We start from the raw sequence: 27,396 nt of genomic DNA, 5'->3' as shown, positions 1-27,396 counted from the left end.
CAAAGTAGGGCCATCTCTGACTTTTATGTGTCTTTATGCAAATTAGAGGGAGGGTTCCTCTTACGGGGTAGACAGCCAATGCCAGGACACACCTTTGTAGCTGGGTACTCTTGTGCAGTGTACAACCTATACAACCATACCTGGGGTAGCAAAAGCCCGGGCAATAGTTCTCTTAAGCTTTGATTGCAGAGGCATCCACTTCAAACAGAGTATCTCAAACACACTGCCCACCTTTCTGCTCTGAGATTTGTTTTAGACATCTGTGATTTTGGTAACTGACCATTTGGGCCACTTTTTTTCTTCCTTCACTTTAAATTCCTGCTCTTAAGTTTTAAATCCACCAACCAAGAGTGAGTCCCTTGAAACCCTCAATTCCAATAAAAGCAGAACCCCAGGCCCACGGTCTCTCTCTACCTGTGACCTCACTGTATGGGCCCAGGTGCACTAGGCAATTTCCAGGTCTTGTAGGTAATAAATCTTTATTTTTTCAAAGTTTCCTGATGGCCTTTACTGAAAGGCTTCTTGCAAACACAGTAAGAACCGTGAGGACTGGTCCAGCCACAGCACTGGTTTCCGACTGGCTGAGCCCTGGCAGCCCCACGCCACAGAAGCAGTCTGGTTCCAGTAGGCAACAATGTCACGCTTCCTGAGGCCTACTGACAAGGATGACTGGCATTTTCACCCAGAAAGAAACACACTCGATCACACTCACACGAGCCATAAAATAATAAAACAACAGTCCAGATTCTTGTGTAAAACCAGGATCCCAAGCTTAATGCCCCGGAAAGCTGCCAGTCGGCCAGTGTGGGCCTTGCGGGGGCCCCTGGTCCCTGAAGGCCACCAGCAGCGAAGGCACCACGGAAAAGGCAGGGCCCGAGGCAAAGGCCGCTGCGTCTCCTTTCACACGTATCAGTGGTCCCCGCTGTATTTAGAAAAGGAAGTCCCTCGGAAGCAGCTCATAAAGGGAAGTGGCGCGAACAGCGCCCGAGGGGCTTGCGGAGTGGTCCTGCTCGGCTGCGAAGCAGGGCCTGCGCCGGTCCAGCCTCGGTCCGCACAGCGGGTCTGCCCAAGGGGAAGGCCCCTCCTCTGGGCCGCGGCCTTCTCCTCCCGAGGCCGCCTGGCCGCCGGCCGCCGCAGCCGGAAAGCGTCCGGACGTCACCTGCACAGCTGCAGGTGCGGGTGGCGGCTCAGCTTCTCCACCAGCTCCTCCTCCGTGGGCTCCTCCAGGACGGCCCTGCGGAACGGGGGAGGCGATGCATGGGGCGCCCTGGGCGCCTGCAGGGGAGCAGGTGCGCAGGGCTGACGGAGAAGCCTCGTCAGGGCTTATCAGGACCAGGAGCTACGCGGAACCACCCGCAGGGAGCTCGGGTCCACCTCTGGGGTGTTTACGGGGAGTCCCTCAGAGGCCGGGAGAAGCCCACTTTGTGCAGTTGCGACACACACAGACGTTCGGGGAGGGCGGTGCGGCCGCCTCTCTGAGCCAGCGGAGGAACAAGTTCCAGGTTACCATGGGGAGGAGGGGCCGAGGTTTCCCTTATTCCCTGCGTAAGCTCCTGGTGAGAGGAACTTAGCCTCGCGGCAGGAGCAGAGGCAGCCCGCAAGGTCCCAAGAGGAGCGCCTGCCCACTGCCGCCCTCCCTCTCGCCCCGCCCTCCCTCTCACCCCGCCCCTCTCAGCCCCCGCCTCCGACCCCCTCGCCCCGCCTCCCGCCCCGCCCCTCCCGGCCCCGCCTCCGACCCCATGCCCCTCCCTCCCTCTCGGCCCGCCCTCCCTCTCGGCCTCGCCTCTGGCCCCCACGCCCCGCCCTCCATCTCGCCCCGCCCCCCACCCCGCCCCCTCTCAGCCCCGCCTCCGACCCCCACGCCCCCGCTCCCTCTCCCCCCGCCCACCCCCACGCACCTGAAAGGGAGCTCCTCGGTCATCTCAGAGGTGTCCTCCAGCTCCTCCGTGAGGGACTGCAAGTGGCTGCGGCGGTCCCACTTGTGAAGGAAGTTCTGGCAGGAGGGAGGGAGGGACGGGTGGAGGGTAGGCCCAGGCCCTGCGTGGACCCCTCCCGTGCCGACCTGGCAGAGAAGCTCCCCCTGGACACGGACCGAGGCCCGACAAGACCCCCATCCCCTACAGAAGCCGTTCCCTGAAGGCCCTCCTCCAGCCCCACCCCACAGGTCAAAGGTCAGGAGCCTTCAGGACGAGCTGCCCCGAGGGAGGGCAGAGCCGCACCCCAGGGCCATGGGAACCTAGCACAGGCTCTTCGACCAAGTTCCAGGTGGACCCCACCTCAGCAAGTTAGAAACGCCAACTGAGAAGAGCCTGGGCCGGGGTGTCCGCTACCTCCAAAATCAGAGCCAGAAACAGGTTGACCCAGATGACGGACGACACCAGCCACCACAGCACAAAGTAGACCTCTGACCACCTGTGGGGGCCGGGGGCGCCCGTGAGCCCAGCGCAGCCCTCTTCTGGACCCCGCTCTCCCTGCTCCACATGGCTGCTTCCGCCCGAGCCCCAGGCTGGCCCAGCCCGGCCTTTAGGGGCAGTCAGCCGGGAAGCGCGGGGCTGGGGCTCAGACCCAGCCCAGCACCGGGGCCGTCTGAGCGCGCCGGGCTGAGCCCCTTCACCCCAGGTCACAGGCCCCCCAGAAGCCACCTGCTGCCCCACACGCCCCAGGAGGTAAGACCCCAGGAGGTAAGACCCAGACGCGCACCCCGCGCAGAGCCGCGGTCAGGGCGGCCAGGCCGGGTCACTCACGGGCCCGCGTAGCGCCGGAAGGCATCCAGGAACACCTGCCAGTTGTTCACAATCATCACGTCCCACAGAGTGACCAGGGCAGCCTGCGGGGGGCAGACGGGGCTTCCAGGAGGCCGCAGGGAACAGGGGCGGCGGGTGGGGTACGAGGGGCAGGGGGCGCGGGACTCACTGCAAAGTCGTCAAAGTTGTTGGGCCAGTACTCTAGCTGTTCGAAGCTCCCGCAGGGCGCGGAATCATTGTCAGAGGCCAGGCTGCCGGGAGGGGTGGGAAGGCACAACCTGGTCAGTGTGGGGGCCATGGTGGCACACACGTCGGGTGCCCAGCCCCGCCTCAGCCCCTGCTCCACATGGACCCAGCGGGCCCTTGAGAAAGGGGGACAAAGAGGACATTCCCTCCAACTGAAGAGGTTCCAAGGGTAGCGAGGCCAGTGCTGTGGACACATGGGCAGAGGCCGGCCGGGGGAGGGCCACACAGTTTAGGCCGAGCCCTGGACACCCCTTTTGCAGCAAGCGGCATGGGCTGCAGGTCCATAAAGGGGCATGGGGTCAGGGATCACCCTCAGTGCAGATTGTAGAGAGGGCTGCTAGAGCAGGGGTGGGGAGGGGAAGAGGCAGGGAGACCAAGGAAGAAAGAGGACCCAGGAGGTCCCTCCTGGGGAGCTGACCCCACACCACCTCCGAGGCCTTACCCCAGCTCCAGCATCCCCGGAGGCACTCCCCCTACACCCCCAGAACCCAGCTCACCTGCTGTTTCTAGGAGCCACAACGACACCCCGGAACAGGCTGATGCCGATGATGGCAAAGACGTAGTAGATGACCTGGGGAGGCAGGCGGGCCGTCGGCATCGCATGCCTGTGGGGGGACCCCACACAGCCAAGCAGGGCCTGCTAGGGGCCGCGTGCCAGCAGGGGTTCCTCCCAGGGGACACAGGGACTCTGCTCCCAAGCACCCCTCCTGGCCACCAATGTGTCCCAGGGGGAAGCCCTGGGGACACACGGGGGCCCGGGGGGAGAACTGGGGCTGTGAGCCCTCCTCCAGGGCAGGTGCGGCAGGAGGTGGGCCCCACAGAAAGCTGGGCAGCAGGGGCTGCAGAAGGTCCCAGGAAGAGGGCTGGGAGCGGCCACGTCCATCTGGGAGAAGCCCACCGCCCTCCCCACATTCATCAGCAGGCATCCAAGGTGCACCCCTGGGCAGCTGTGTGCCACAGTCAGAGAAGGGGCTGCCGGCTGCCCCTGACCATTGCTAATGTGCCTGGGGCGGGCAGAGGATGAGGCGCACCCCCAGACTAACCCAGCCCCTCTCCGGGCCTGCTTCCTCCACGAGGCAGATTGGGGCCTGTGGGCAGTGCATGAAGCAGGTCCCCTGAGCATCCCATGACAGCCCCAGGCCCCATGGAGCCCCCTGGCATCCACAACAGCAGGGCTTCATCACCCTCTCTCTTTCCTGCGAGGCCTCGTGCCTGGAGCAGCACCCGGGACCCCTGCTCAAGGCCCAGCTCCGGCGGGGCCACGTGGCGGGGGCAGGCGGCCTGGCCCAGGGTAGGGGACATCGAGACTCAGCAAAAGTGGCTGTGAGTTCCCCAAATCCTCAAGCAAGGATGGCTGACCACTCTGGGGCCTCTGTGGCCCTCGGGGGCCCCTGGTACCTCTAACGTTTTTCATCTTCTCAGTGTGGCCCAGAGCCCAGGACACACGAGGGATTCGGAAGTGACCAAGAGGCTCTCTGGCCCAGGAAGGCGGTGTGGTCAGGCCGTGCCTCCCACCAGACCACCCCAGCTCCTCTCTCCAGTGTCCCGCCCCGCCCTTGGCTTCCGGGGCCTCAGTCACCCACTGCCACCCGAATGCAGAGACCCTCCTTCTGAAGGCCGCCACTTCACACGGAGCTCCGGCTGCCCGCCCGGTGGCCCAGCCTCACTCCCCCGAGAGGCCAGCGCGGACGGCCAGACTCACCACCAGGATCCCGCCGAAGGCCCGCATGTTCTTGATCAGGTCCAGGATGGTGCTGGCCACCAGGGACATCAGCTGAGACGGCAAGAGAGCGGGTGACCCACCTCACCTGTACATGCATCTGCACACACACCCACACATCACCTGCACACATGCACACCCACACATTACCTGCACACACACATCACCTGCACACACACACATCACCTGTACACACACCTGCACACACACATCACCTGCACACATGCACATCCACCTCCCCTGTACACACACCTGCACATGCACCCACACACACCTCCCCTGTACACACATGCACACCCGCCTCACCCATACCTACACCCATACCGACCCTCACTCTCTCACAACTACACACACCCGCCCACCCCCCCACACACACACCGACATGTGCAGACACCTCCACGACTGCTGGTGAAGCCATGATGTGCAGGGCCTCGGCCCACACCGCCCACCAGCCCACAAAAGCGGGTCTGGAGGCTCTGGAGAAAGGCCAACCTGGAGACGGCCAGTCAGCCCTGGGTGACGGGGTTTGCGGTATGGGGCCGCAGAGACCCAGCCGGGGACCATGGTACATGTGAATCTAAGCCCCAGAGACCAGCTTTCCAAGCAGCCAGTTTCCCCACTTGGTAAGTCAGGAGAAATAGCACTGGACGCTAGCAGGCGGGAACTCCGCTATACGTGTGGGCACATGTGATTATATGCACATGTGTACATGCATGTGAATAGATGATCATGTATGTGTGTATGAGCACACACACGTGTATATATACACTTGTGCTTGTATTGTGCCCAACTGTATGATTATGTGTATGTGTGTGGCTACATACATGTGTGTATAATTGTGCAGTTACACGCAAATGCATCTGTTGGTGTGTGCATGCGTATGTGTGTGTATGTGAGACAATGTGTGTGATTATACGGGGGTATGATTATACATACACGTGTATGATTTTCTGTGTGCTCTGGGTGTGTGTGATCACATGCCGGTGTGCACTGCATGTGTAGGGTCACACAGGTGTGTGTACGTATGGAGGGCTCAGGGCCACAGTCCTCTGCACCCAGGACCCCATTCAGATGGGAAGTAGCGCTGGGTGACGATGGGTCCCCCCCGGCAAGGCGAGGTGCACAACTCGGCAGGACACACACAGGGGAAGGACCTGGACACTCAGAAAGGGGGCACGTAGGTGTCCTCGGGTTCTTTTCTCCTGAGAAGTGCTCAGGAAAGCAGACAGGAGAGACACCCCCACACCGTGCAGGGCAGGGGCTGGGCTTGCACACCCAGACCACCCCCCCAACCCAAAATTGGGACTACTCCTGGTGGGAACATTATGAGAAACCAGGGCTCAGAGACGGTGGTCACAGGCCACTCCACTCCTGCACTGGGGGTCCTCGGAGGGGGCACCAGTAGCCGCCGGCAGCCCGTGCCAAGGCCATTCAGAAACTCAGGATGCCTGGGGGCACACTGGCTCCCCACAAAGGCCAGGGACCCCAAGGAGCACGAGACCTCCCCCAGGTCCCACCCATAGCCCGTTGCCATCTGGGCTGGATGCCCTTATGCTCCCAACCGCCTCCAGCATCGCCCAGCCAAGATGCAAGGCTGGGGCGCATGCAGAGGGACCCCAGGTATTGGTGGCACGGCGCTCAGCCGGTCCCTGGCCCTCAGGCGCGCGCGCCCCCGGAGGGAGGCCCGGCAGGCGCGGGCGGCACCTGCATGCTGGGGATGATGCGCAGGAAGCGGAAGACGATGAGCACGTTCACCAGCCGCGTCATGTCCCACAGCGACAGCAGGCCCAGCATCGCCGGCTTCCTGCAGAGACACGCGGACACGGGTTGGCCGGCGAGGAGACGCCAAGAGACGCGAGGTCCAGAGACAGAGACGCAGAGAGAGCCACCAGGGGTGCCCGGAAGTCGCCCCACAGGCGCCGCCGACCGGAAGAGCTCCGTGGAGACGGGAGGGCAGAGCCTGAGCCGCCCACGCCCACGACCCAGGCGCTCATAGCAACACCTCCCAGGGCACAGCCCCCCGCGTGGTGCAGGGCTACATGACCCCATCTCCCACGGGAGAATCCTGGGGCTTCAGACGCCCAGCTCCAGTCCCAGCAGAGCTGGCAGAGACGTCCTTGCCCCTGGCTGTGACCCTGTCCCCCACGTGTCCCTCATAGGGCTTACTGTGCTCTCGTTTCTATTTAAATGTAACCCATTCTCACCCAGGACGCACCCCTCACCACCTCCCACCAGAAGCGCCCTGTGGGTTTTCAACACGCGTGAAAAACACGGAGAGCGGGCCCCACAGCTGCCAGGCGGGCCCCGAGGCTCCACTGCCCCCGCCTCCGTCCTCCTCAACACAGACCCCTCCCGATACCCCAGGGGGCAGGACTCATCCAGCCCATCCTCGTCAGACAACTCCCAAACCGCTCCACGAAGACGAAGGCAGCCCAGCCGACGGACCGAGGCCAGGGCCCCCTGAGGGAGCGAGGTCAGCACGTGAGTTCACCAGGGCTGCTGTGCTTTGGGCAGCAAGACCCCCAAGGCTGCCACACGCCACACCGCAAGGCGCCCTGGGACCCCTGGCCAAATGTCCATACCTCCACGTGGCCAGAACTGGGGGCAGCGTGAGTTCAGTGAGCCCTGAGCCACCCTGACGTCTATGCGGAGGTGAACTGGCGCCCAGGCTGGGAAGTGATGGCAGGGGCCTCCCTGCTTCCAGCCCCTGGCACACCTGGGCCTCAGATCCCATCGCAGGGGCACCTCCAGCGCCTCCCACCCCAGCTCTGGGAACACGATCGTCCTGAAGGCGGCCACAAGGCCTTTAAGGCAGAGTCCCCAAGAGCAGAGAAGGCGCCTGACCCCACAGGCCTCGGCGGGGCAGGAGCTATGGCCACTCGCCTGAGAGTCTGGCCTTCAGCCCTAGAGCAGCCCGCACCAGCGGCTGGAGGCCGGACACACACCCTTCCCCAGGGCGCTAGCCAGGCCTTCCCGGGTTCTCCGTGACACATACCAGCCCCGGTGTGGGAAGCCGTACACAGCCAGAGTGGAGATCTCCAAAACCTTTAATCACAAAAGAGAAGAAGGCTCGCTACGGCAGGCCCACTGGTGGCTCTTAACACGCGGGCCCCAAGGGGATCTGGGGAGAAACCACAGCTGGTCCTGCCCCCTCAGCTGGTGCCACGTGGGGACGTCCCGCTGCTGAGAAGGATGCCCTGGCCTCGGGAGTGGGGCTGCACGTGCGGAGGGCAGGGCTGGGACAGGGCCTCGGAGTTCCGGGCTCGGGAGAAACTGTGGTCGAGGATGGACCGGAAGGCCCTCCTCTCAGCTGCCTCCCTGCTGCTGCTGGCGGCCCACGGCTCTGATCCGTCAAACCCGAGTACATATCACACTAATATCACTATTGTGACGTGCACACCAGGAGTGACCCCTCACTCCCCCAGGATCTGGGGAAACACTTCCCAAGACCCCCAGTGCCTGAGACCCTGCCCGTCCCTCACGCACGCCAAGGCCCCACTGTCCTTGGTGGGGCTGGGCTGGCTGGCTGGGTCTGCAGGTTCCTTGCAGGCGTCCCTGGGGTGTCAGGAGAGGCAGTCTGCCCTCACCCTGCCCCAGCCCCGACGACCCACAGAGGCAGCGGAAACCAGCCTCCTGTAGCCCCCCACCAGGCAGCTGAGCCTGGGGGAGCCAGCCCCTTTGTCACCGGAGGCGGGAGCCCCAGGCCCTGCGGCCCCCTGGGGTCCAGGGGCAGCGGAGAGACCCTGTGCACAGGTGAAGTGCACACCGCCCACCCGAGGCTGTGCCTCAGCTGTCTCAGACTTTACCAGCAGGACGATGGTGAGGAGCCCGTCGAACACATTGCTGGGGTAGGACAGGTAGCCCCGCGGGCCCAGAGAAAACACCTTGAGCACCATCTCCAGCAAGTAGTACAGGATGAAGATGCAGTTGAGAATCTGAAAGGGAGGAGCATGCCCAGAGTTCAGTCCCCGTGCCACCCGTGGGTGCCGCCCGGCTCCCCAACGTCCCCTGCCCACAACGGGACCAACGAGATCCATGCACCTCTGTCCACAGGGCCCCGTGGGTCCCGCCCGGCTCCCCGACCTCCCCCAACGTCCCCCGCCCACAACGGGACCAACGAGATCCATGCGCCTCTGTCCACAGGGCCCCACAGGTCCCGCCCGGCTCCCCAACGTCCCCTGCCCACAGTGGGGCCAACGAGATCCATGCGCCTCTGTCCACTGGGCCCCGTGGGTCCCGCCCTGCTGCACATGGTGAAACCCATGGCGCACAGACACCCCCTCCCACGCTGGGGCCACGTCACCCTCCCCTCCCACTTCTCTGCTGCTCCTCACACCCCTCTGGGCAGCTCTTCCCCAGCCCCCTACCCCCAGACGCGGGCATTTCAGCACCCCCTTCTTGGTCCACATCCTCTCCTCGGGGGACCTGTACCCCAGGCACAGCTTCAACCACAACTGGCACCCCTGTACCCCCCAATCCCGGCTCCCCCGGCCATCGGACAGGCCCTCGACCCCCAGGCCCTACATCTCCCTACTCCACAGACTCCGCTGTGAAGCACCAGGATGGCCCTGCCTCCCAGGGACCCAGGCCCGAGGTGGGGAGGCTGTGCCCTCTGCCCCCTCACGCCCCATCACCCTGGATGACAGCCCCGCGGCTGCAGAGCTCACCCCCAGCACGAAGTCGTCGCGGTCCTTGGGCAGCACGTGTGCGTCCAACACCAGGAACACCTGCGGAGCCAGAGCGGTCAGCGGCTCGGCCCGGGGGCCGGTGAGAGAGCCGGCGGGCAGCGACGCCAGGGCAAACCCGCACTCACGCAGATGGTCACGAGGTTTCCGAGGGCCATGAGGTTGCCCAGGTAGTCAAAGTAGTGGTGGCCGAAGATGAACTGGGTGTTCCGCAGAAACGGAGACTGGTACTCAGGCCGCGGCGGGTGCTGGCGGGACACGCACGCTCAGAAACACGATGGAGCCGGCCTCGGCCACGGGGGACCGAGACGCCCAACCCCTTTCTCCTGGGACTCAGTCTTCCCACCTCGCCTCCCAACCCAGACTCTCCAGCCTCAGGAAAACTTCTCAAACATGGTGTCAGTTTTATGCATGAAGATGATCATCACAGTTGTCTAACACCGAGAGACGTGGAAACAACCCAGAAGGGCACTGATGCTGCAAGCAGCCCGAGACGGACAAGCACGCAGTCGTCTTAAATGCATGCCAAGTGTCATGTGAAAATATACGTATAAATTACTTGCTAATAACTATGAAAACTTAGCACAGAACGGGGGTAACTCACACACCGTCACCAGACTGCAGTGGAGCCTGATCAGAGGAGGGCAGCTGGGCAACAAATATGCCGTGAAGATGCCCGTGAGACCCTGCACTCCCATGTCAACCTGCTCCCCTCGGCAGAAATCCATGCCACCCTGCTCCCCCCAGGGACCCACACCAGCCCGCTCCCCCCCAGGGACCCACACCAACCCGCTCCCTCCCAGGGACCCACACCAACCCGCTCCCCCCCAGGGACCCACACCAGCCCGCTCCCCCACCCAGGGACCCACACCAACCTGCTCCCCCCAGGGACCCACACCAACCCACTCCCCACCAGGGACCCACACCAGCCCACTCCCCTCCCAGGGACCCACACCAACCTGCTCCCTCCAGGGACCCACACCAGCCCGGCTCCCCCCAGGACCCCACCACCAGCCCGCTCCCCCCCCAGGACCCACACCAGCCCGCTCCCCCAGGGACCCACCACCAGCCCGCATCCCCCCAGGGACCCACACCAGCCGCTCCCCCCCCAGGGACCCACACCACTGCTCCCTCCAGGGGACCCACACCAGCCCGCTCCCCCAGGGAACCCACCACCACCCGCCTCCCCCCCCAGGGACCACACCCAGCCCGCTCCCCCCAGGGACCCACACCAGCCGCTCCCCCCAGGGACCCACACCACCCGCTCCCCCCCCAGGGACCCACACCAACCTGCTCCCTCCAGGGACCCACACCAGCCCGCTCCCCCCAGGGACCCACACCAGCCCGCTCCCCCCAGAGAGGCCCCCGCCTGTGCACCAGGACAGAGGCGCAGAGCAGTCATTGCAGCGCGAGACGGGCCATCCCACGTGGGGGCCACTCACTGCCCGTGGCCACTTGATTCAAATTTAAATCTGATCAAACTGAACACTTGGCTCCTCTGTCACAATAACCATACCTCAAGTGGGGGAAGGACACCTGTGGAGCTCTGACCCAGCCCCACACTCAGACGCAAGGTTCCCCGGTGACCTGAAGCCACAGCTTAACCCCATAAGAACATCCTCCACGTGGGTACTGGTGCCCAGAGGCCACCAGCCAGCCCCGGTGTCCAATTTCCTCTGCACTCCACATGCTCTGCTCATGGCCAGCGCCGGCTACACCCTAAATGGTGGTATCCTGCTTGCCTAGTGACCACAGACCAGCTCCAGCCCAGGTAAACCAGCAAACATCTCTGTCCCCCTGGGGTCTGTACCACAACTTCTCCAAAGGCGTCCGGACCCTGGCCTTGGGGAAGGGGTCCCCTCCCAGGTCTGTTCTTCCCCAGGCATCTTCCTCCACCCTCGGGGACCACAGAGCTTCCCCATATGTTACAGTGACTCTTTTATCACAGTTAATACTTTTCGATGTTAAACTTCTACTGTCTCCTGCCTGAACCCAGACTGATATATTGGCCAAAAGAGATGTCAGCATTATCCGTTAGGTTAAATTATTACAAGAGGAATGAATTCGTATATCACATCATTATTAAAAAACAACAAGCCTTGAAATGATTTCCGTGAAATGATTTCCTGGAAGATGGACAGTTGGGTGGGTTTTTCTATTTTTCTCTACTATCTATAATGAATGCCCACTATGTTTTTAACCTCGAAAGCATCTTACTAAAAGAAAAACAGGGACTTCCCTGATGGTCCAGTTGTTAGGACTCCGGGTTTCCACTGTAGGGGTCACAGGTTCAATCCCCGGTCAGGGAACTAAGATTCCACATGCTGTGTGACGCAGCCAAAAAAAAGTAAAAGAGAAACAGGCTTTCAGAAGCTGGCATGGTACCTTCTCTGCAGCCAATAAGCACGAACTGACCCGCACTGGACCAAGGCCTGGTTGATGGACAGAAGGTGACCATACATAGGAGGTCTCTCATGAAGGCTCATGATTTCCTGCTATCAGCCACCTAGAGAACACCTCTCTTCAGCGGTGATTCTAAAACCACAGCCTGTCAGGGGACCTGGGACAAGCCTTCATATGCTAACAATCCTTGAAGCACCTGCCTGCCGGCTTGCAGTCAGCACTGAGGGGGGAAGGAGGATATCATAAAACCAAGACAAGGACATCACAGCTCCCCAAGCTTCTAGGACCCAAACTCCCACCTCAAATCATAGTTCTGGACTTTAGATCTAGAGCATACGGAAAGAGAGAGCATCTCATGAACCACAGTAGGAAAGGTGTGGCCAGAGGGGCGTGGGCAGAGGAGGGTGTGGTCTGAGAGGGGTGAGGCCAGAGGAGGGGCGTGGCTAGCAGAGGGTGTGGTCGGTGGAGGGGCGTGGCCAGAGGAAGGTGTGGTCAGAGGAGGGGCGTGGCCTGCGTGTGCCACCAACACAACCACAGCACCTCCTTTTGATATCAGATCCTGACTCAAGACAAAGGGAGAGTGGTCCTGGACGACCTGGACCTAGCAGCATCCTACAGGCCAGCTGGCAAGTGCCCAGGGAGGGTCTGGATGGCCCAGCGAACCCTGAGAAAGGAGCCCGCCCACCTTCCCAACATTTTCTCACCCAGGTCAGGCTGCACCCAGAAAAGGGCTGGATCACAGCAAATCAAAACAACTGCCAAGAGCTGCCTCCTGGGCCTGGCAAACTTCCTGCCCCAAGACCATCATCTAGAAAGTTATTTCCGGGTTTACTATCCTTTGAAAACCATCGTCACAGTTTCTATAAAACCTGCACCTGATGGCACATACTTACTATTTCCTTCGAGGGACCTGGACACAGATGGTGTAATGTATGTTAACATACCAAGTGTCCACCTGTCTGTCCCTATAACCATCTCCCGTACCCCATGGGTCCTGCAATGAGGATGCTGCTGACAACCCAGGAGCCCAGGATACAGCACCCACAGCTCCAGGCCAAACAGGACTTGCCTCCGGGGGACCTGGAAAGGCCTCATGTTCTCAGGGAAAACTGTCTCTGACTGGGGCCTGAGGCCATGGAGGTTGACCACAGACCTGGAGAAGACACCTGTGGGCTAAGGTGCATCCCCGCAAATTTCTATTTTGAGACCCTAATCCCCAGGACCTCAGATGTGACTGTATTTGGAAACTGGGTCTTTCAAGAGGCAAGTAAGTTAAAATGAGGTCCCTGGGGTGGGTCCTAATCCCACAGGAACTGCTGCCCTTATATGAAGGGGAGATCAGGAGACAGACACACAACAGAGGGAAAACCACATGAAGACACAGGGAGAATACGGCCATCCACACACCGAGGAGAGGAACCAGCCCTGCCCATGCCTGGATCTCAGATTCCAGCCTCCAGAACTGGAGACAGTAAGCCCTGGTATTTAAGCACCTCCAGACTTCGCACACACACGCACAGGCTGTGATACTTGTTACAGCAGCTGAGCTGACTGACTCAGCGGTGACACTGAGCTGCGAGGGATCTGATCAACAGGAGACGACGGACTCCACCTCTTCAATCCCCACTCGAGCCCAGCTCAGCCCTGTCAAGGCCAGGTGGCTGGAGAGGCAGCCCCCTCCGCTGCCCCACAGTCTGCCTGGGAATAGCTCGGCTGTCTCCCCGCACCTCCTCCCGCGCTGCCTCCCAGACACCTGCCACATAAAATGCAGGCGGGCCAGGGTCCTGTGGACACAGTGTTAAGCTGGATGCTGAAGCCCACCTGCTAACTTTAAAAATCAGTGTCAAGGCCAACAGACAAAGGTTTTGGACAAACTCAGGAACCTCCCGGGTTAGGACATGTGAGAAGAGGAGAAAAGTCTATCATGAAGAATGGAGAAAACTGGGAAGTTCCTCTGGGTCAGGACTACAGTCCCTGTGGTCTGGGAATTTCATGAGGTCACAAAATCTCCCCAGTTTCCAAGAGCCACACCAGCTCTGCTCCCACGAACACCCTAGGGGCCAGAATCCCTGGGAAGGTGAGTCCCAGCGCCAGTCACTAAAAGTGAACCAGGTGATCAATGCCAAGAGACACCAAGGACTTCCCCGCTAACCACAGGTGCCCCTGGCCCGGCCACAGTTACCTCTTTAATCACCCTCTTATCAAACTCGTCGAAGAGTTTCTGAAACTCGTCAGTTGACAGCAGGCCACCACTGCGGGAACGCAGCTTCTGCAAACAGGAAGGCAGAGGTGTGCCGGGCAGCCAGGCCGAGGGCAGGGAGGGGGCCGCCCCCAGGCCCGTCAGGACCAGGCCAGCCGGGCTGATCTGAAACGACACCCACGTCACCTGGGGAGCCCAGAGGCACAGGCAGGGTGGGGGGGAGGGGGGACCAGTACCTCCGTGATGGCCTGTCTATGGTCACTGTCCAGCTGGACCTTCTGGAGCACTTGCAGGAAATCCTCGGGCTTCACCCCAAGTCTGTGGGGAAGATGCCCTCAGTGAGCCCAGCCAACTCAGCACCCTAAGGCGCCCTGACTGCTGGCCCAGGCAACCCGGGCAGTGACAGGTTCCCCAGGAAGGAGCGCTTGATGGCCTTCCTGTCTCCAAAATCCCAAGACCCCATGATCCTGCCTTAGAGAGGAGCAGCTGAGGATGCTAGAGCGTGCGACCCACAGGCCTGGGGCCAGTGAGCGGTGGGGACCGGAGCTGCTCTGTGACACTGCCTCCAAGCGGTCACAGAGTGGGGCGCAGAGTGGACGTGGAGAGTGGCCTTTCTCATCCTGGACCCCAAGTCCCAGCTCGGGTGTGCGAAGGGCGCCTGGGGACAGGCCGGAGTGCGTGGCCCCCGCCAAACCAGGATCTCCAGTGGGTCACCAGGACATGAGTTAACTCGGACACCAGGACCGTGGAACCCGCCCAGGGACGCTCGACTCCAAAGGAGCCTTGCGACCCACTGCCAGCAGGGAGCTCGGGAAACACCCCCCATGAACACCCCTCCCAGAGCAGCCTCGGGGGAGGGGCGGGAGCCCCCGCTCTCACCGCTCGGGGTGGGCTTCTCCCTCTGCTGTCACGGACGAGAGGACCTTGTAGGCAGCCCGGGTCCCCAGCCGTCTCCGCAACAGTGAGGTCTGGAGAGACATCTGAAAAGGGGATGGGGCTGAGGGGCTTGGCCCAGCGCTGTCCCTGGCCACCCTGCCCCTCGCCCCAGACAGCCCCGGCTCACTCGCAGCCCAGGGAGCAGCCCCTCGCCCTGTGGGCAGCGGGGGGCAGTCACATACGACAAGGGCCAGGCCCTGCCGGCAGCCGCCGCTGTGAAAGTCACTAAGGTACGCATCCCTTCTCGGTGGACTTGGGGTCCCTGGCCCACCTACATGGGGGTGGGGGGTGTGGTCACTGCCCCGGGAGCTTCAGTCTTCTTGCAGTTTCCCCCAGAGGAGACGGGGCAGGGAAGGGGCCAGGGATGGCTGTGGGGCCAGCACCCGCTGGGGGGCAGAGAGGGGAGATGGGCCCAGTCCCCCTCACCAGCAGAAGGGGGGCGGGGGCAGTGCTGAGGCCACCACAGACCCCGCCCTCCCACCCAGCCCCAGGGCCACCCCGCCGGCCAGCTCCCTGCCAGGCCTCCAGGGGCAGCTCCAGGCACAGCCGGGCAGGGGGGCAGCTCAGCTCACCATCAGGTAGCCCCGGAACTGGTTGTAGATGATGGCCGTCATCAGGTTCATCAGAAACAAGCTCCCTTGGGAGAGGAAAGGCCATGGTCAGCAGGGACCAAACGGTCAGCGAGGACCGTGCGGGCAGGGGGCAGGGTCTGGAGGAGCAGCAGCATCCGGGGCCCCGAGGGCCGAGACGGGCCCAGCCCGTCAGCAGCAAGCCGGCTGAGTGAGCAGGGCAGGGACCCGAGGCCCTCGTGTACGGATGGGGCGCCACCTGGCCTGCCCAGCAGGCACTGAGGACAGGCCACCGGTGGTCACACAGAGGGGAGGCCACGGGGTTGGGGAACACACCCAGAAGCTTGCCCCAGTGACCCCTGCAGACCCGCCCAGACTCACCGATCAGGGTGTAGGCTATGAAGAAGATGGCGTAGGCTCGGTTCCTGGAATACACAGGAATCATCACTGAAAGAAATCAGAGAAAATAAAACACTTACAATCCCAACGTCCAGCTGATCCCCTTCATCGCCTTATATCACTGTCTTTTCAACAGAAAGGAGGGCCCTGTATCGGTGGACCTGGAAGGGCTTCTTGCCCAAATTCTGCCCCCTCACACCTCTGCTTGCACACCCGTGGGGACGGGGAACTCGCTACCTTCGGAGGATGCTCCGTGTGAGCACTCCCTGCAGACAAAGCCCAGCCCTCCCTCGGTGGCCGGAGGACGCACAGGACACGTGGGGGCAGTGCTCAGGTCCCGGGCACAGCTCTCGCCAGGTATGGAAGCCAGTGGCTGACCTCTTGGGAGGCCTCTATAGTTGGTGACCACCCCCAGCCCAAGACGAAAGGCCCCAGCCAGGCTGTCCAGGCCACAGCTGAGCCCAAGAACCGCAACCCCCCCACCTCTGGGCCACACGCCCGGCCCGAGCAAACAGAGGCTCCATCAGCAACCCTGACCCAGTCAACGTCACAGCCACCAGAGACCCCGCGGCCTCACACACGGCAGGGCTGGGCCTCAAAGAGGAGGAGGCCGCCAGGCGCCCACTGAGCCCAGGTCGGTCCATCACCACAAAGAAGAGCGTACCTCTAGCTTCTCAGGACTCAGAAAACAAGGGGAAGAGGAGAAAGAACAGAGAAAGAAAACTAAGAAAGGGGAAGAGGGTGGAAGCAGGGGAGAGAAGGAACACAAGAAAAAAGAAAGAGGGAAGAGGCGGTGGGGGCTCCACCTTTAATCACCAGCTCTCGACAAAGAGGCTCTGGGGGCCCCCACGCCCAGCATCAGGCTCAGCTCTAGCCCCGTGCCCCCGCCCTGCCCCCGGCCCCCGCACCGTCGGGATTGTTGGCGGTGGTCAGCAGCACCAGGAGGGTGGTCAGCGCCTCAGGCAGGTTGAAGAAGTAGGTCAGCCGCTCCCGGTCCTGCCCGGCGTCCTGCAGAGCAGACACAGCAGCACTGAGGAGCCAGCGGGTCTCGGGCCGCAAAGCCCAGGCCCCAGACCCAACACACCCGGACCTCCCACCACGGCTGCACAACCTCAGGGCCCATCTCTCCACCTCCCCCAGGGGGCTCCGAGCTCCAGGCCGGGAAGACCGCACTCAGGACCTTCGGGCCGAGAGCCAGTGTCCAGGGACGCCCCACACGGACACCGGCCACGGGGGCAGGCCTGCTTGGAGCCACAGTGAACAGCTCTCACCAGCCTGGGGGCAGCATCACAGCCTGGGCCGAGAGGGCCCGGCGGGGGCCGGCCAGCCCGCTCCCAGCCAGACTCCACCGGCCGTGCGTGTGCCCTGGACACAGTGTGGGCGGGAGGCGCCCGCCCAGGCACAGAAAACCACCTCATCACTCAGGAAGCCTCGAAAGGCCACTCTCCTAGCTGCCACCTGAGGGTCAGCCCTCCACGGACACCCCGGGACCCTTGTGTTCCCAGGTCAGAGGCCCACTCCTCCCCCCATTCCCGGGGGTGCACCCTCGCCCATCCCACGCATCGGGCGCTCCATAAACAGCAGCGACACTGGACAGACAACGTGGGTCCTGAGATACCATTACTGGTCCCACCTCCCAGCCTAGCTGCCCCCGCCACCCAGACTTACACACACACACAGACACCCTCATGCATATGCACACAGTCACACACACACACACACACACAGACACCCTCATGCATGCACACACAGAGACAGAAACACACAGCACACACACAGTCTCACACACACACACACAGCACACACACAGTCTCACACACACACACACACACAGACACCCTCATGCATATGCACACAGTCACACACACACACACACACACCCATGCGTGCACACACACAGACAGAAACACACACACAGCACACACACACAGTAACACAGACAACACCCCCACCCAGCAAGAAGCTGCCGGGGGCCAGGAAGCAGTGAGGGGCTGGGAGCGGAGGGGTCCAGGCAGGAAGGAGTCCCCTCTGGAGAAACAGGCAGGGGCTGAGAGGGGCCGCCCTGATGGCCAGTCTGAGAGGCCTCCATCTATGAGGGGTGCAGAGAAGGAGTGTCCGTGAACGGCTGGGGAGAGTAGGGCGCGGAGGGAGCAGCAGGAGCCTGGAGGCCGGGGGCAGGGATGCCCAGCAGGACGCAGCAGGAGGACTTCCTGGTACCAGGCGGGCAGGCAGCCTAACGGGACCTGTCTCTGCCGACCGAGAACTAGCCGGGGGGCTGACAGAGGCGGCCTGTGGGTGACCGGGCGGGGTGCTGCCTGGCGGCGCAGAGCGGAGAGCGCCGTACCTTCTCGCCGGTGAAGAGCAGCATTCCAAACACGGTGAAGAGACACAGGTGGACGGCCAGCAGCAGCCCGACGCTGGGGAAGGTGGGGAGATCGGCACTCAGCGCTAGCAGACGGGGTCCCGGCTCCGCTGACCCGGCCCAGCAGGGAGCTCCCTGCCGCTACCCGCCACCTGCTCAGCCGCTCCGTGCCCTCTGGCAGGAGACGTGCAACCCGAGCGAGCCTGTCCCAAGAGAGACAGCTCCAAGGACCCCCGGGACTCGCAGAGAAGAAAGGCCACTGCATCAACCTGGGCCAGCGGTGAGGGGTCAGCCACATGAGTCATGGGGGTGGGGGTGCGGGGGGCGGGGGGGCCAGGGACGAAGGGAAGTGAGCAGTCGCAGCCAAGGCAGGAAGCACATGCAGGATGGAGCATGGGGCAGGGGTCAAGGCAAGGCAGTTAAGAGGGCTGCCTTAGGTGCGAGACAGAGACCCCCAAATGCCTGCCAGCCCACAAGCAGCCCCCTCCCCAGCCAGCGGAAGTGAGCTGCAGCGGAAGTGAGCTGCAGCCCCCAGCAGGTAGCAGAAATCCCCGCCCTGCCCTGTCAGCCCACCTGACCCAGCGCCCACCTGACCCAGCGCCCACCTGACCCAGTGCCCACCTGACCCAGCGCCCACCTGACCCAGGGCCCACCTGACCCCAGCGCCCACCTGACCCCAGCGCCCACCTGTCCCCCAGCGCCCACCTGACCCAGCGCCCACCTGACCCCAGGGCCCACCTGACCCCAGCGCCCACCTGACCCCAGGGCCCACCTGACCCCAGCGCCCACGTGACCCCCAGCACCCACCTGACCCAGCGCCCACCTGACCCCAGGGCCCACCTGACCCCAGTGCCCACGTGACCCCAGGGCCCACCTGACCCCAGCGCCCACCTGACCCCAGGGCCCACCTGACCCAGCGCCCACCTGACCCAGGGCCCACCTGACCCAGGGCCCACATGGCCCAGCGCCCACCTGGCCATCTCCGGCAGTGAGCGCCGGATGCACTTGAGCGTCTTCTTCATCATGGAGGAATTCTGCATCAGGAAGAAGGGGCGCAGCAGACGGCGCACCCGCAGGGGCTGCAAGAGACCCGCACCCGCGACCCTGAGCACGGCCCCCAGGAGGGCCCAGAGATCCGACGCTCTGTGAGGACGGCCCCGGCCCCGGTTGTCCCCAGGCTGCCTGCTCACCCGACCTTGACCTCCACATCCCTCCAAGCCCAGGTCGGAACCCAGGGCCCCCAGGCCCCCAGACGCGCCAGCACCAGGGCCGGGGGGTGACCAGCCTGTCTCCCCAGCCCCCCTACCCCTGCTCTCACAGAAGGAGGGCGCCCCTGGACTTGTCTGGGAAGCCGCTGTCGTGCCCTCCGGGGGCTGTCCCAGGCCTCCTCAATCTGTGGCCCCCAGCCCCTCATACACTCTGGGTCACAGTCTCCCACATAGACCAGACAGGCAGAAGCTGAGCACGAACCCCACAACACCACACTCACACACACACCGCACCTCCATGCTCATACACACACTCTGGACCTCCACGCTCACACACATACACGCACACACCTGCACCTCCATGCTCACACACACACCCCCTATACCTCCACGCTCACACATACACACACACGCCTGCACCCCCATGCTCACAAACACACACGCTATACCTCCACACTCACACAAACACACACACACACACCTGCACCCCCATGCTCACAAACACACACGCTATACCTCCACGCTCACACACATACACGCACACACCTGCACCTCCACGCTCACACACACACACCCTATACCTCCACGCTCACACATACACACACACACCTGCACCCCCATGCTCACAAACACACACGCTATACCTCCACGCTCACACAAACGCACACACACACACACCAACACCCACCCCTTCCTCTCCCCCTCCTGTCACACCCGAGGGCCCGCCTCCCTGTGCTCAGAACCCTGGCCCCTCAGAGCCCCCCCAGAGCTCTTACCCCGTCCTTACGTGCACACACACACCACGTGCTTCAATACCTTCCACTCACAACAAAAAAGCCACGCTCCCCTCTGCTCATCTGTTCCTTGTTCCTGTTCCAGCCGATCCACCCTCCCGCCCAAGGGCTCTGGACCGGCCCGCGGTGACCATTGAGTCTCTGAGCCCAAGATCACCTCCTGTTCTGCCTGGCCGGCAGGCGCCTCCCCCCACGTGACACCTGGGTCACCCGCTCTCTGCCCGACCACGTGCTGGATGCCCCGAGCCCCTCGTCCCGTCTCACTGGCCTCATGGCCCAGGGAACTGGTCTGTCCTTACAGTATTAAGGGCCCCTCCACATTCAATCTACAACCCAAGCTGTCAACTCCACACATGTCCTAGCAGGCACCTGCTGGTCTCACAAACACAAAGCTGATGGCCTCCCCTCCCGGCCCAAGCCCTCCACGGCCGCCTGGAAGCCCAGGGCACCTACCCCTCACCTCCAGCTGGCAGCCACGCCGGGCACCCTCACCCCCACCTCTGCTCAGCTGGCCACCTGCCCCCTGCAGCTTGGGTGGATGGGGATGGGGGTCATGCTCGGGGCCAACACTATGGACATCCCCACCCTGGCCACTGGCAAAGCCCAGCGCCAGCCCCCATGTGGCCCCTGGCGGGACTCGCCAGCCCCTCCCCAAGCAAGGCAGTCAGCTGTCCTCAGCAGACAGGCAGGCAGGCAGGTGTGGACTCTGCCCCCTGCCCCCCCACCTCTCCCAGGACCACCCCTGAGGAGGGTGTTTTTGAACCACAGCTGTGAAGAGGACTGGGGGCTGGTGGGCAGGGCACAGAGCTCCAGTTACTACGGCAGGCTTGGGGAGCTGCCACCCAGGGGGACAGGGAGGTCTGTGTCGGCTCCCCCGAGGGACGTCCAGGATGAACAACTGTCCCAAAACTCCAGGAATAGAGAGGCAGATCGCCACGGACTTGGACCCCTTAGGAGTGAAGGTCCCTGTGTACACAGACCCAGGGATGTGGGGCTGGGGCAGGGAGACTGCAAGTGTGAGTTCGGGTCCCCGGCCCCCCAGCACACAAGCCACGCGGTCCTCCCCGCTGGTCACATGGACAGTGTGCACTGTAAGGGCCCTCGTGCCTATCTCTTCCCTGATTTCACCGAAGACCCTCACCCAGAAAGTTCGGTGACACTTGATGGACACAATGACCATCGCTCAGAAATGGAGCCGGCAGTGACTGGGCTGGCCTCTGCCCTGTCTGGGGAGGGGGCGAGCCTTCTCCTTGGTGGGGAGGGGGCGGCAGCTCCTCAGGGAGGGTCCTCATGCAGGGACATGGAGGAGGCACGGGGGGGGCTTCCGGGGGAACCGTGGCCCCCCCACCCTGCAGCCCTGCTGTGAGCTGGGGACCCACCCCTGACACCCGCATCGGCTGCTCCGCTGGGTGGGAGGGCGGCGGGAGGGGTGGGGGTGCCCGCTGGCCTCCGTCCACGTGCCGTTCCCACTGGCAGCACCCGGGACCAGCCTCCAGCCCCCCAGCACTAAGTCACCACCGTGCCTCTTGGAGGCACCAGCACCCCCCAGAAGGCGGGCCCCCCCCCACCGAGTGCCACAGCCCCAGTCTCTTCTTTACTCCCCCCGCCCCTGGGCAGGGGGGCTGCTGCCTTCAGAGCTGGGGTCGCCGGTCCCCTTCTCGCTTTCTTGGTTCCTCAAGCCCTGTCTGAGCCCCTACGGTAAATCCTAACGGGGCTTCTGTGCCCCCAACCAGCCCTGAGGGCTACAGACGCCCCCAAACCGACACCTGCGAGCTCGGATCTATCGACTCACAGGCGGTGCCTCTGAGTGTTCCAGGCAGGCAGTGCGCCTGGGGGCAGGACTGCTGATGGCAGGGGGGATCAGGACCCTGGAACTCGCCCCCAGGGCCTCACGCCTTCCCTGGGCCTGAAGGTGGGGACAAGGCTCCGGCCTGTGGGTGACTGACGTGGGCCGGATGGCGCAGAGCTGGGCTAGAGGGACGCAAGGCCCCACGGCTCTTCCCCGCACCCCACACGGTTCATCTGCACCCCCCACCCCCTTCCAGAGCTCCCTGCCCCCCTCAGAGCCGCCCGACCACCCACCTCCTGGCAGACGAGACTCAGCGACACGATCCAGTCCAGGAGAGACACGACCAGCACCACGAGGTAAGCCAGCAGCCAGGGGTTCCTCCGGAACTGGGCCCACCCGATCAGGTAGCTCTGCAAGGCAGACGGCGGCTGAGCGGGGGCAGCGATGCGGGGCCTACGCTATGTGGAAGCAGGGGCGCTGGGCAGCCTCAGGCAGCCGCGTGGTCCCCACGTGACTCGGAGCAGGAAGCTGGGCACCGAGCAGGCGGGAGGCCACACGCCTCGCCCTGCCTGCTTGTAACCACGGGCGCGGCTCTGACCCGCTCCAGCCTGTCCTTACGGCTGTCCTGCCTGTCCAGTCACCACTGCGGCTTGTGCGTGGGGACTGTTCCAGAAAAGACCAGGAACCAGAGCAGCGGCCCTGGGAGCGTGGGTTTGCCATCTGGGTGGCCGGCACCTAACTTTCTATCACTGACCCCCCAGAGGTCACCGCTTGCAGATAAAACCCACGCCGTCTCCCACCTTCCGAGACTTCCCAAACGGACCGGCTGTTCAAAAAAGGCCAATGAAAACTCACCAGTTTCAGTTCCAGGTTAAAACCCCCAGACCTCCTAACCACATTATAGGCTAAAAAAGGAGAAATAAGACACCGTCCAGGGCTCTCGGTCACACTGAGGCTCACCCGTGCCCCTCGGGGTCAGACCACAGAAGCTGAACCGCCCCCTGAAGGGCCCGTAGGCAGGGTCCAGCTGGCTCAGCCCTGGACGTGCCCCTGGAGCATCACCGCTGTTTATCAGAAGTGACGGGAGGCGTGGCCAGCAGCGGCAAGTCCCTGCGGCTCTGACGCCCTGGCATAGCCCAGCTTGCTCGTCAGGTCAGGGCCCACCCCCGGCTTCTGGAAGGATCCGGGTCACGGAAGTCAGGCTGGCACACGGAGGGGGGGTGGCAGCGCCCCCACGCCGGCCCCGCCCCTCTGGGCTTCTCCTCGGTCTGTGGGGGCAGTGAGGGCTGTGGAAAGACCCCTCCAGCGCCCTCTTGTTCAGCAGGGGTCTCTCCCCAGGGTGGCACTGTGGACCCTCAGCTGCGCCCTCCCCAGGTCCCGCGAGGCCATGCACCCGCCATGGCTCAGCCGACCCCCATCAACGGTCTGGGCGGGGGCCGGAGGGGTGCCGTCCAAGAGGCAGGTCTGTGCCCTGCGGGTCAAAGTGCATGGTGGGGACAGGCGGCTGGCTCCGGGAGGGAGAAGAATGAACCCGGGAAGCCGCGGCCGGGCGGGAGGGCAAGGTGGGCGAGGTGCCCCCTCACCTTCACGGAGACGTCGGCCGCGAAGACCAGCAGGCAGAGCGCCTCGATGCCCTCGGTCAGGCCGCAGGGCGCCTCCCAGGGGGCTGGGCGGTAGCGCACGTCCGAGGTGCGCGTGAGCGAGGAAGGGGTCTCAACGAAGGCCAAAGCCAGGATCAAAAAAATGGTGAAGCTCAGAATCCTGGAAAATGAACCGAAACTGCCAAGGCGCGAACCAGCCACGCTCGGGGGCCCAAAGAGCAGACCAACAGGCGGATGCCTGGAAGGCAGCAGGGCAGACTCCGCGGGTCCAAAGGCCGAGGCCCACACCTCCCGCTCCGGGGCCACCCGTGTGTGGTCAGACCACACACACCGGGTCCAAACTCAGGTGCCACGGCTGGCCGGAAGAGTCTGGAAAGGAGCCCTCACCACAGAGGGGCCCTTTCTGCCTCTGCTCCGGTAAGGAGGGGAGACGGCGGCTCCTCGTCCACCCCACGGAGGGGAGCCTGCCTGCCCCCCGAAACCCCCCCCGGGGCCGGCCGCAGGAGCCCCGTGGGGCACGTGCCCGCTTACCACTGGCTGGTGCTGGAATAGTACCGCCTGTAGAGCCACAGCGACCGGGCGTCCATGCGGTGGTTGATGGAGCGATACTGGAGTGGGGGTCACACGGGGCGGTGAGGGTCCCCTCGGTGCCGAGACAGCCCGTGCAGGGCAGCCCCTCACCCCACAACACGTCCACGGTGGGGACACGGCCCGGGGATCACAGAGTCGGCTCCACGGGGACTGGGGGCTCGTGGCCGCCCAGCAAGGTCAGATCCTCCCAAGCTCCGAGGTTTCCTGGCAGAGGGAGAACGCCCGGGGGCCGGACCCCGGGGCCAGCCGGTGGACGGACCCCGGCCTGCTGGACGCACAGCTGTGCACACAGCCGAGTCTGCCCGCGAGGCTCACCTCACGTCTGTGCAAGGCCGACCCCACCCCACCTCAGCTGGGCCACCCTGCAGGATGCCCCCAGCCTCATCCCCCACATGGAGCAACACTGGCTTCCACAGTCTATCTCCCGGATTAACCCGGGGAGTCGTCTGCAGGCGAAGGCAGGTCGTGCCACCTCTGGACATCTTTAAAAAACCCAGAACAGTACGGCACACGACAGGCCCTGGGCAGATGGTGAATCGGCGAAATGAGTGACCGGGGACCCAGAAAGGCACCTGGCACACGTCTCCTAAGGAGGGTTGGAGAGGACCAAGCCCCAAATCCCGGTCAGCACGGGGATGATGACCACACAGCCCAGCAACCGCAGCCTGGCCCCAGGACGGCAGGATGAAGGGGCCAGCGGGGCCGGCAGCCCCCATGAGCCCCAGGGCAAGCGCAGGCCCACCCACCTGGATGGCGTCTTCGATGAGGACCACAGCCTGGTCCAAGCACAGATCCCGCCTGGCCATGGCGCCTGCGGGCAGAGGGGACACAGCGGGTGAGGAGTGGGATCAGGAGACGCTCGCCCACCCCAGGACTCCTGGGGAGACAATGGCGAGGACCTTGCTGCGACCTTTCTGAGGCTCTGGAATGAGATGCCTGCGCCCTGGGAGGGGCAGGGTCTGAACAACAGGCTCCAGCCCCAGGATAGGAGCGGCCCCCACTGTGCCCATCGCCCTCTATCCAATGGGGGTGTTAACAGCTGCCCCACTGGGCCCCCAAGGTGAGTGCAGGACCCCCAGGGCCGGTCTGGGGCACGGACTGTGTTCATGGTCCCCCTCCCCGCCCCATCCCACCGCGGGCCTCCGGGCTGCCTTTGTCAGGACACCGCGGCCTAGCTGCCTCGACTGTGAGACGGCGTGGTGCTCCCAGCCTGCCCTCCACCAGACAAGGGCACGGGTCCCACACTGACGCATGAGCGTCACGTCTAGAAGCCCGAGGTGCTGCCTGACCCTCCACCAGATACGGAGACCTAAGAAGGGCCTTCTGGGGCCATCGTGTCCCCCACCCCCGGCTTGTGTCACAGGCCCGCAGGGCCCAGGCAGCCGCAGCCGAGACGGGGGTCCTCGGGGGCCAGGGGGAACCGACTACCAGGGGCCTTCGGGCAGGACGAGCCGGGCGGCTCCAACCTCAGCCCGGCACCCCAGGCCCCCATCAGGGAGCTCCGGGCTGTGTACCTGGTCGGGCCCCTTGGCCGGGCGTGCTGCCTGCCGCCTGGTGAGCATGAGCGTCGCTGCCACTCCGCACAGGACCGCTCCCTGACAGAGGGGAGTGAGAAAGGCGTGAGGAGCTGCAGCCCAGGGCGACGGGGAGACCCCCGGAGAGGCCGCGGCGGGCGGGCGGGGTGCAGCCCGGGTACCCAGGACAGCAGAGCCGGCACACAGCCGCCCCAGCGGCTCACGGGGCTTTGAGACGAGCTGAACTGGCTGGTCACCATTCCTGCCGAAGACTCTACTCTCACGTCTGGTCCCTGGAGGTCAGTGGCTGCCAAAACCACCCTTCACGGGTACCGAGAGAAGACAGGCAGGCAGAGAGGTGCCCGGGAAAGGGGACGCTGGACACCAGGGCAGCGCTCCAGACCACTGTCGTCTGCCGTCTTGTCTTGTCTTGTCTGCCGTCCCCAGGGAGGCCATGCCACTGTCCTCCGGGCCCGTGCAGCGGGGTCCAGGGACCAGTGGGGGACGTGGGGGACCGTGGACAGGAGACGGGACTCTGCCATCACCTTCCCGTGTCACCGAGAACAAGCACTATGGCCGTCAGCATCTGAGGGCCCCCCACGGACAACCTCCACACTCACCCCAAGGGGCCCAGGAGTTCCCCCGGAGAGGCTCTGAGGGCGGTGACTGCTGCTTCCCCGGAAAGCCTCCCGGGCACGCTGCGATCTGAGGGCGCTCGGTTTTGCTCCCTGCTGCGTCCACTGTGCCCAGGCCGGCACAGGGCCCCGCACACAGCGGCTGGGGACACCTGTCGACCCACTGAATGAATGAACAGCCGAGGGGAGCCCGGGGAGGCAGAGCGGCCTGAGGGCCCCGTGTCACAACAACCCAGGTGAGAGACGGAGCTTGGCCTGAGGGGACCCAAGGAGACAAGCTTCCTGCATAAGACAGGCAGCCAGAGGCCCCGGAGCTCGCTCCAGGACCTGGACTGGGGGCCGCTGAAGGGGCTCGCCCAACTCTGACCACCTGGCCCTCGAAGCGCCAGACCTCCCGGGGTCCCTCCCGCCCTGTCCCCCCTGCAGCAGCCTTCCACCTGCATCTCGCAGCTCCCCCTGGGTCCCCCGCCCCAGGAGAGAGTCCACGCTCCGCCCGCACATCTCCGCCCCTGCCGCTTCCTCCACCCTGTGCCCTCCTCGCCACTCACCCTGAACTTGGCTCCACCAAGGCCAAGCTCTCCAAAGCCTCCTCACCCTCGCCCAGGGCCTGCGGCTTAGCAGTCTAGGGACTCATTGCCCCGGGCTGGGGGGGTGGGCAATCACCTGTCCACACCCCCGTCTCCCCACTGGGCACAGCAGGGTAGGATGTCAGAGCACAGAGGATAAGACGGTTCAAACACTGTGTCCCATGTCAGCCCCGCGCTGGTCCCCCTGCCCCAGGCCTCCCCTCCCCAATATCCCAGAATAAATCCCCTTCCCTGCTGGCTCCAGCTCCCCTCACTCCCTGGCTGGGCCTGTGTGACCCTGGGCGAGTCCCCTCACCTCGCTGTGCCTCCGTTCCTGCAGGCCCTACACAACAGGACTGATGTGCAGGCTGAATGGGTTACTGTAGCTAACGTGCTATGCACAGTAAGCCCTTCATCAACACTTGCTATCAGTA

General features: G+C 63.8%; 1 protein-coding gene across 5 annotated transcripts in view; it reads right to left on the bottom strand.

Annotated features, from left to right (window-relative positions):
• Nucleotides 1-462: 462 nt before the first annotated feature.
• The window catches only part of TPCN2 (two pore segment channel 2), a 28,992-nt gene continuing 2,058 nt past the window's right edge, over nt 463-27,396 (bottom strand). The window contains exons 2-27 of one of the 5 annotated variants that reach the window (XM_043451794.1): nt 25,986-26,082; nt 25,762-25,842; nt 24,994-25,058; nt 24,188-24,264; nt 23,639-23,816; nt 22,349-22,465; nt 19,237-19,343; nt 18,247-18,319; nt 16,811-16,910; nt 15,885-15,950; nt 15,507-15,571; nt 14,878-14,978; nt 14,235-14,316; nt 13,981-14,067; nt 9,524-9,643; nt 9,378-9,437; nt 8,517-8,645; nt 7,706-7,755; nt 6,415-6,514; nt 4,693-4,764; nt 3,488-3,561; nt 2,914-2,995; nt 2,745-2,827; nt 2,331-2,412; nt 1,899-1,993; nt 463-1,234 (exon numbers count right to left, since the gene is read on the bottom strand). In XM_043451794.1, coding sequence (XP_043307729.1) covers nt 1,156-1,234; nt 1,899-1,993; nt 2,331-2,412; nt 2,745-2,827; nt 2,914-2,995; nt 3,488-3,561; nt 4,693-4,764; nt 6,415-6,514; nt 7,706-7,755; nt 8,517-8,645; nt 9,378-9,437; nt 9,524-9,643; nt 13,981-14,067; nt 14,235-14,316; nt 14,878-14,978; nt 15,507-15,571; nt 15,885-15,950; nt 16,811-16,910; nt 18,247-18,319; nt 19,237-19,343; nt 22,349-22,465; nt 23,639-23,816; nt 24,188-24,264; nt 24,994-25,053 — 2,139 coding nt within the window. In that variant the 5' untranslated portion in view covers nt 25,054-25,058; nt 25,762-25,842; nt 25,986-26,082 and the 3' untranslated portion in view covers nt 463-1,155. Of the gene's footprint in view, nt 1,235-1,898; nt 1,994-2,330; nt 2,413-2,700; nt 2,828-2,913; nt 2,996-3,487; nt 3,562-4,692; nt 4,765-6,414; nt 6,515-7,705; nt 7,756-8,516; nt 8,646-9,377; nt 9,438-9,523; nt 9,644-13,980; nt 14,068-14,234; nt 14,317-14,877; nt 14,979-15,506; nt 15,572-15,884; nt 15,951-16,810; nt 16,911-18,246; nt 18,320-19,236; nt 19,344-22,348; nt 22,466-23,638; nt 23,817-24,187; nt 24,265-24,993; nt 25,059-25,761; nt 25,843-25,943; nt 26,083-27,396 lie in introns of those variants that run through there. The other 4 variants (XM_043451795.1, XM_043451792.1, XM_043451793.1 and 1 more) reach the window with 4 other exon arrangements.

The sequence above is a fragment of the Cervus canadensis genome, chromosome 29 (genome assembly GCF_019320065.1).
Source record: "Cervus canadensis isolate Bull #8, Minnesota chromosome 29, ASM1932006v1, whole genome shotgun sequence".
In the NCBI taxonomy this organism is placed as follows: Eukaryota; Metazoa; Chordata; class Mammalia; order Artiodactyla; family Cervidae; genus Cervus; species Cervus canadensis.
Note: the sequence above shows the minus strand (reverse complement) of the source record. Positions and strands in the feature narration are given on the sequence as shown.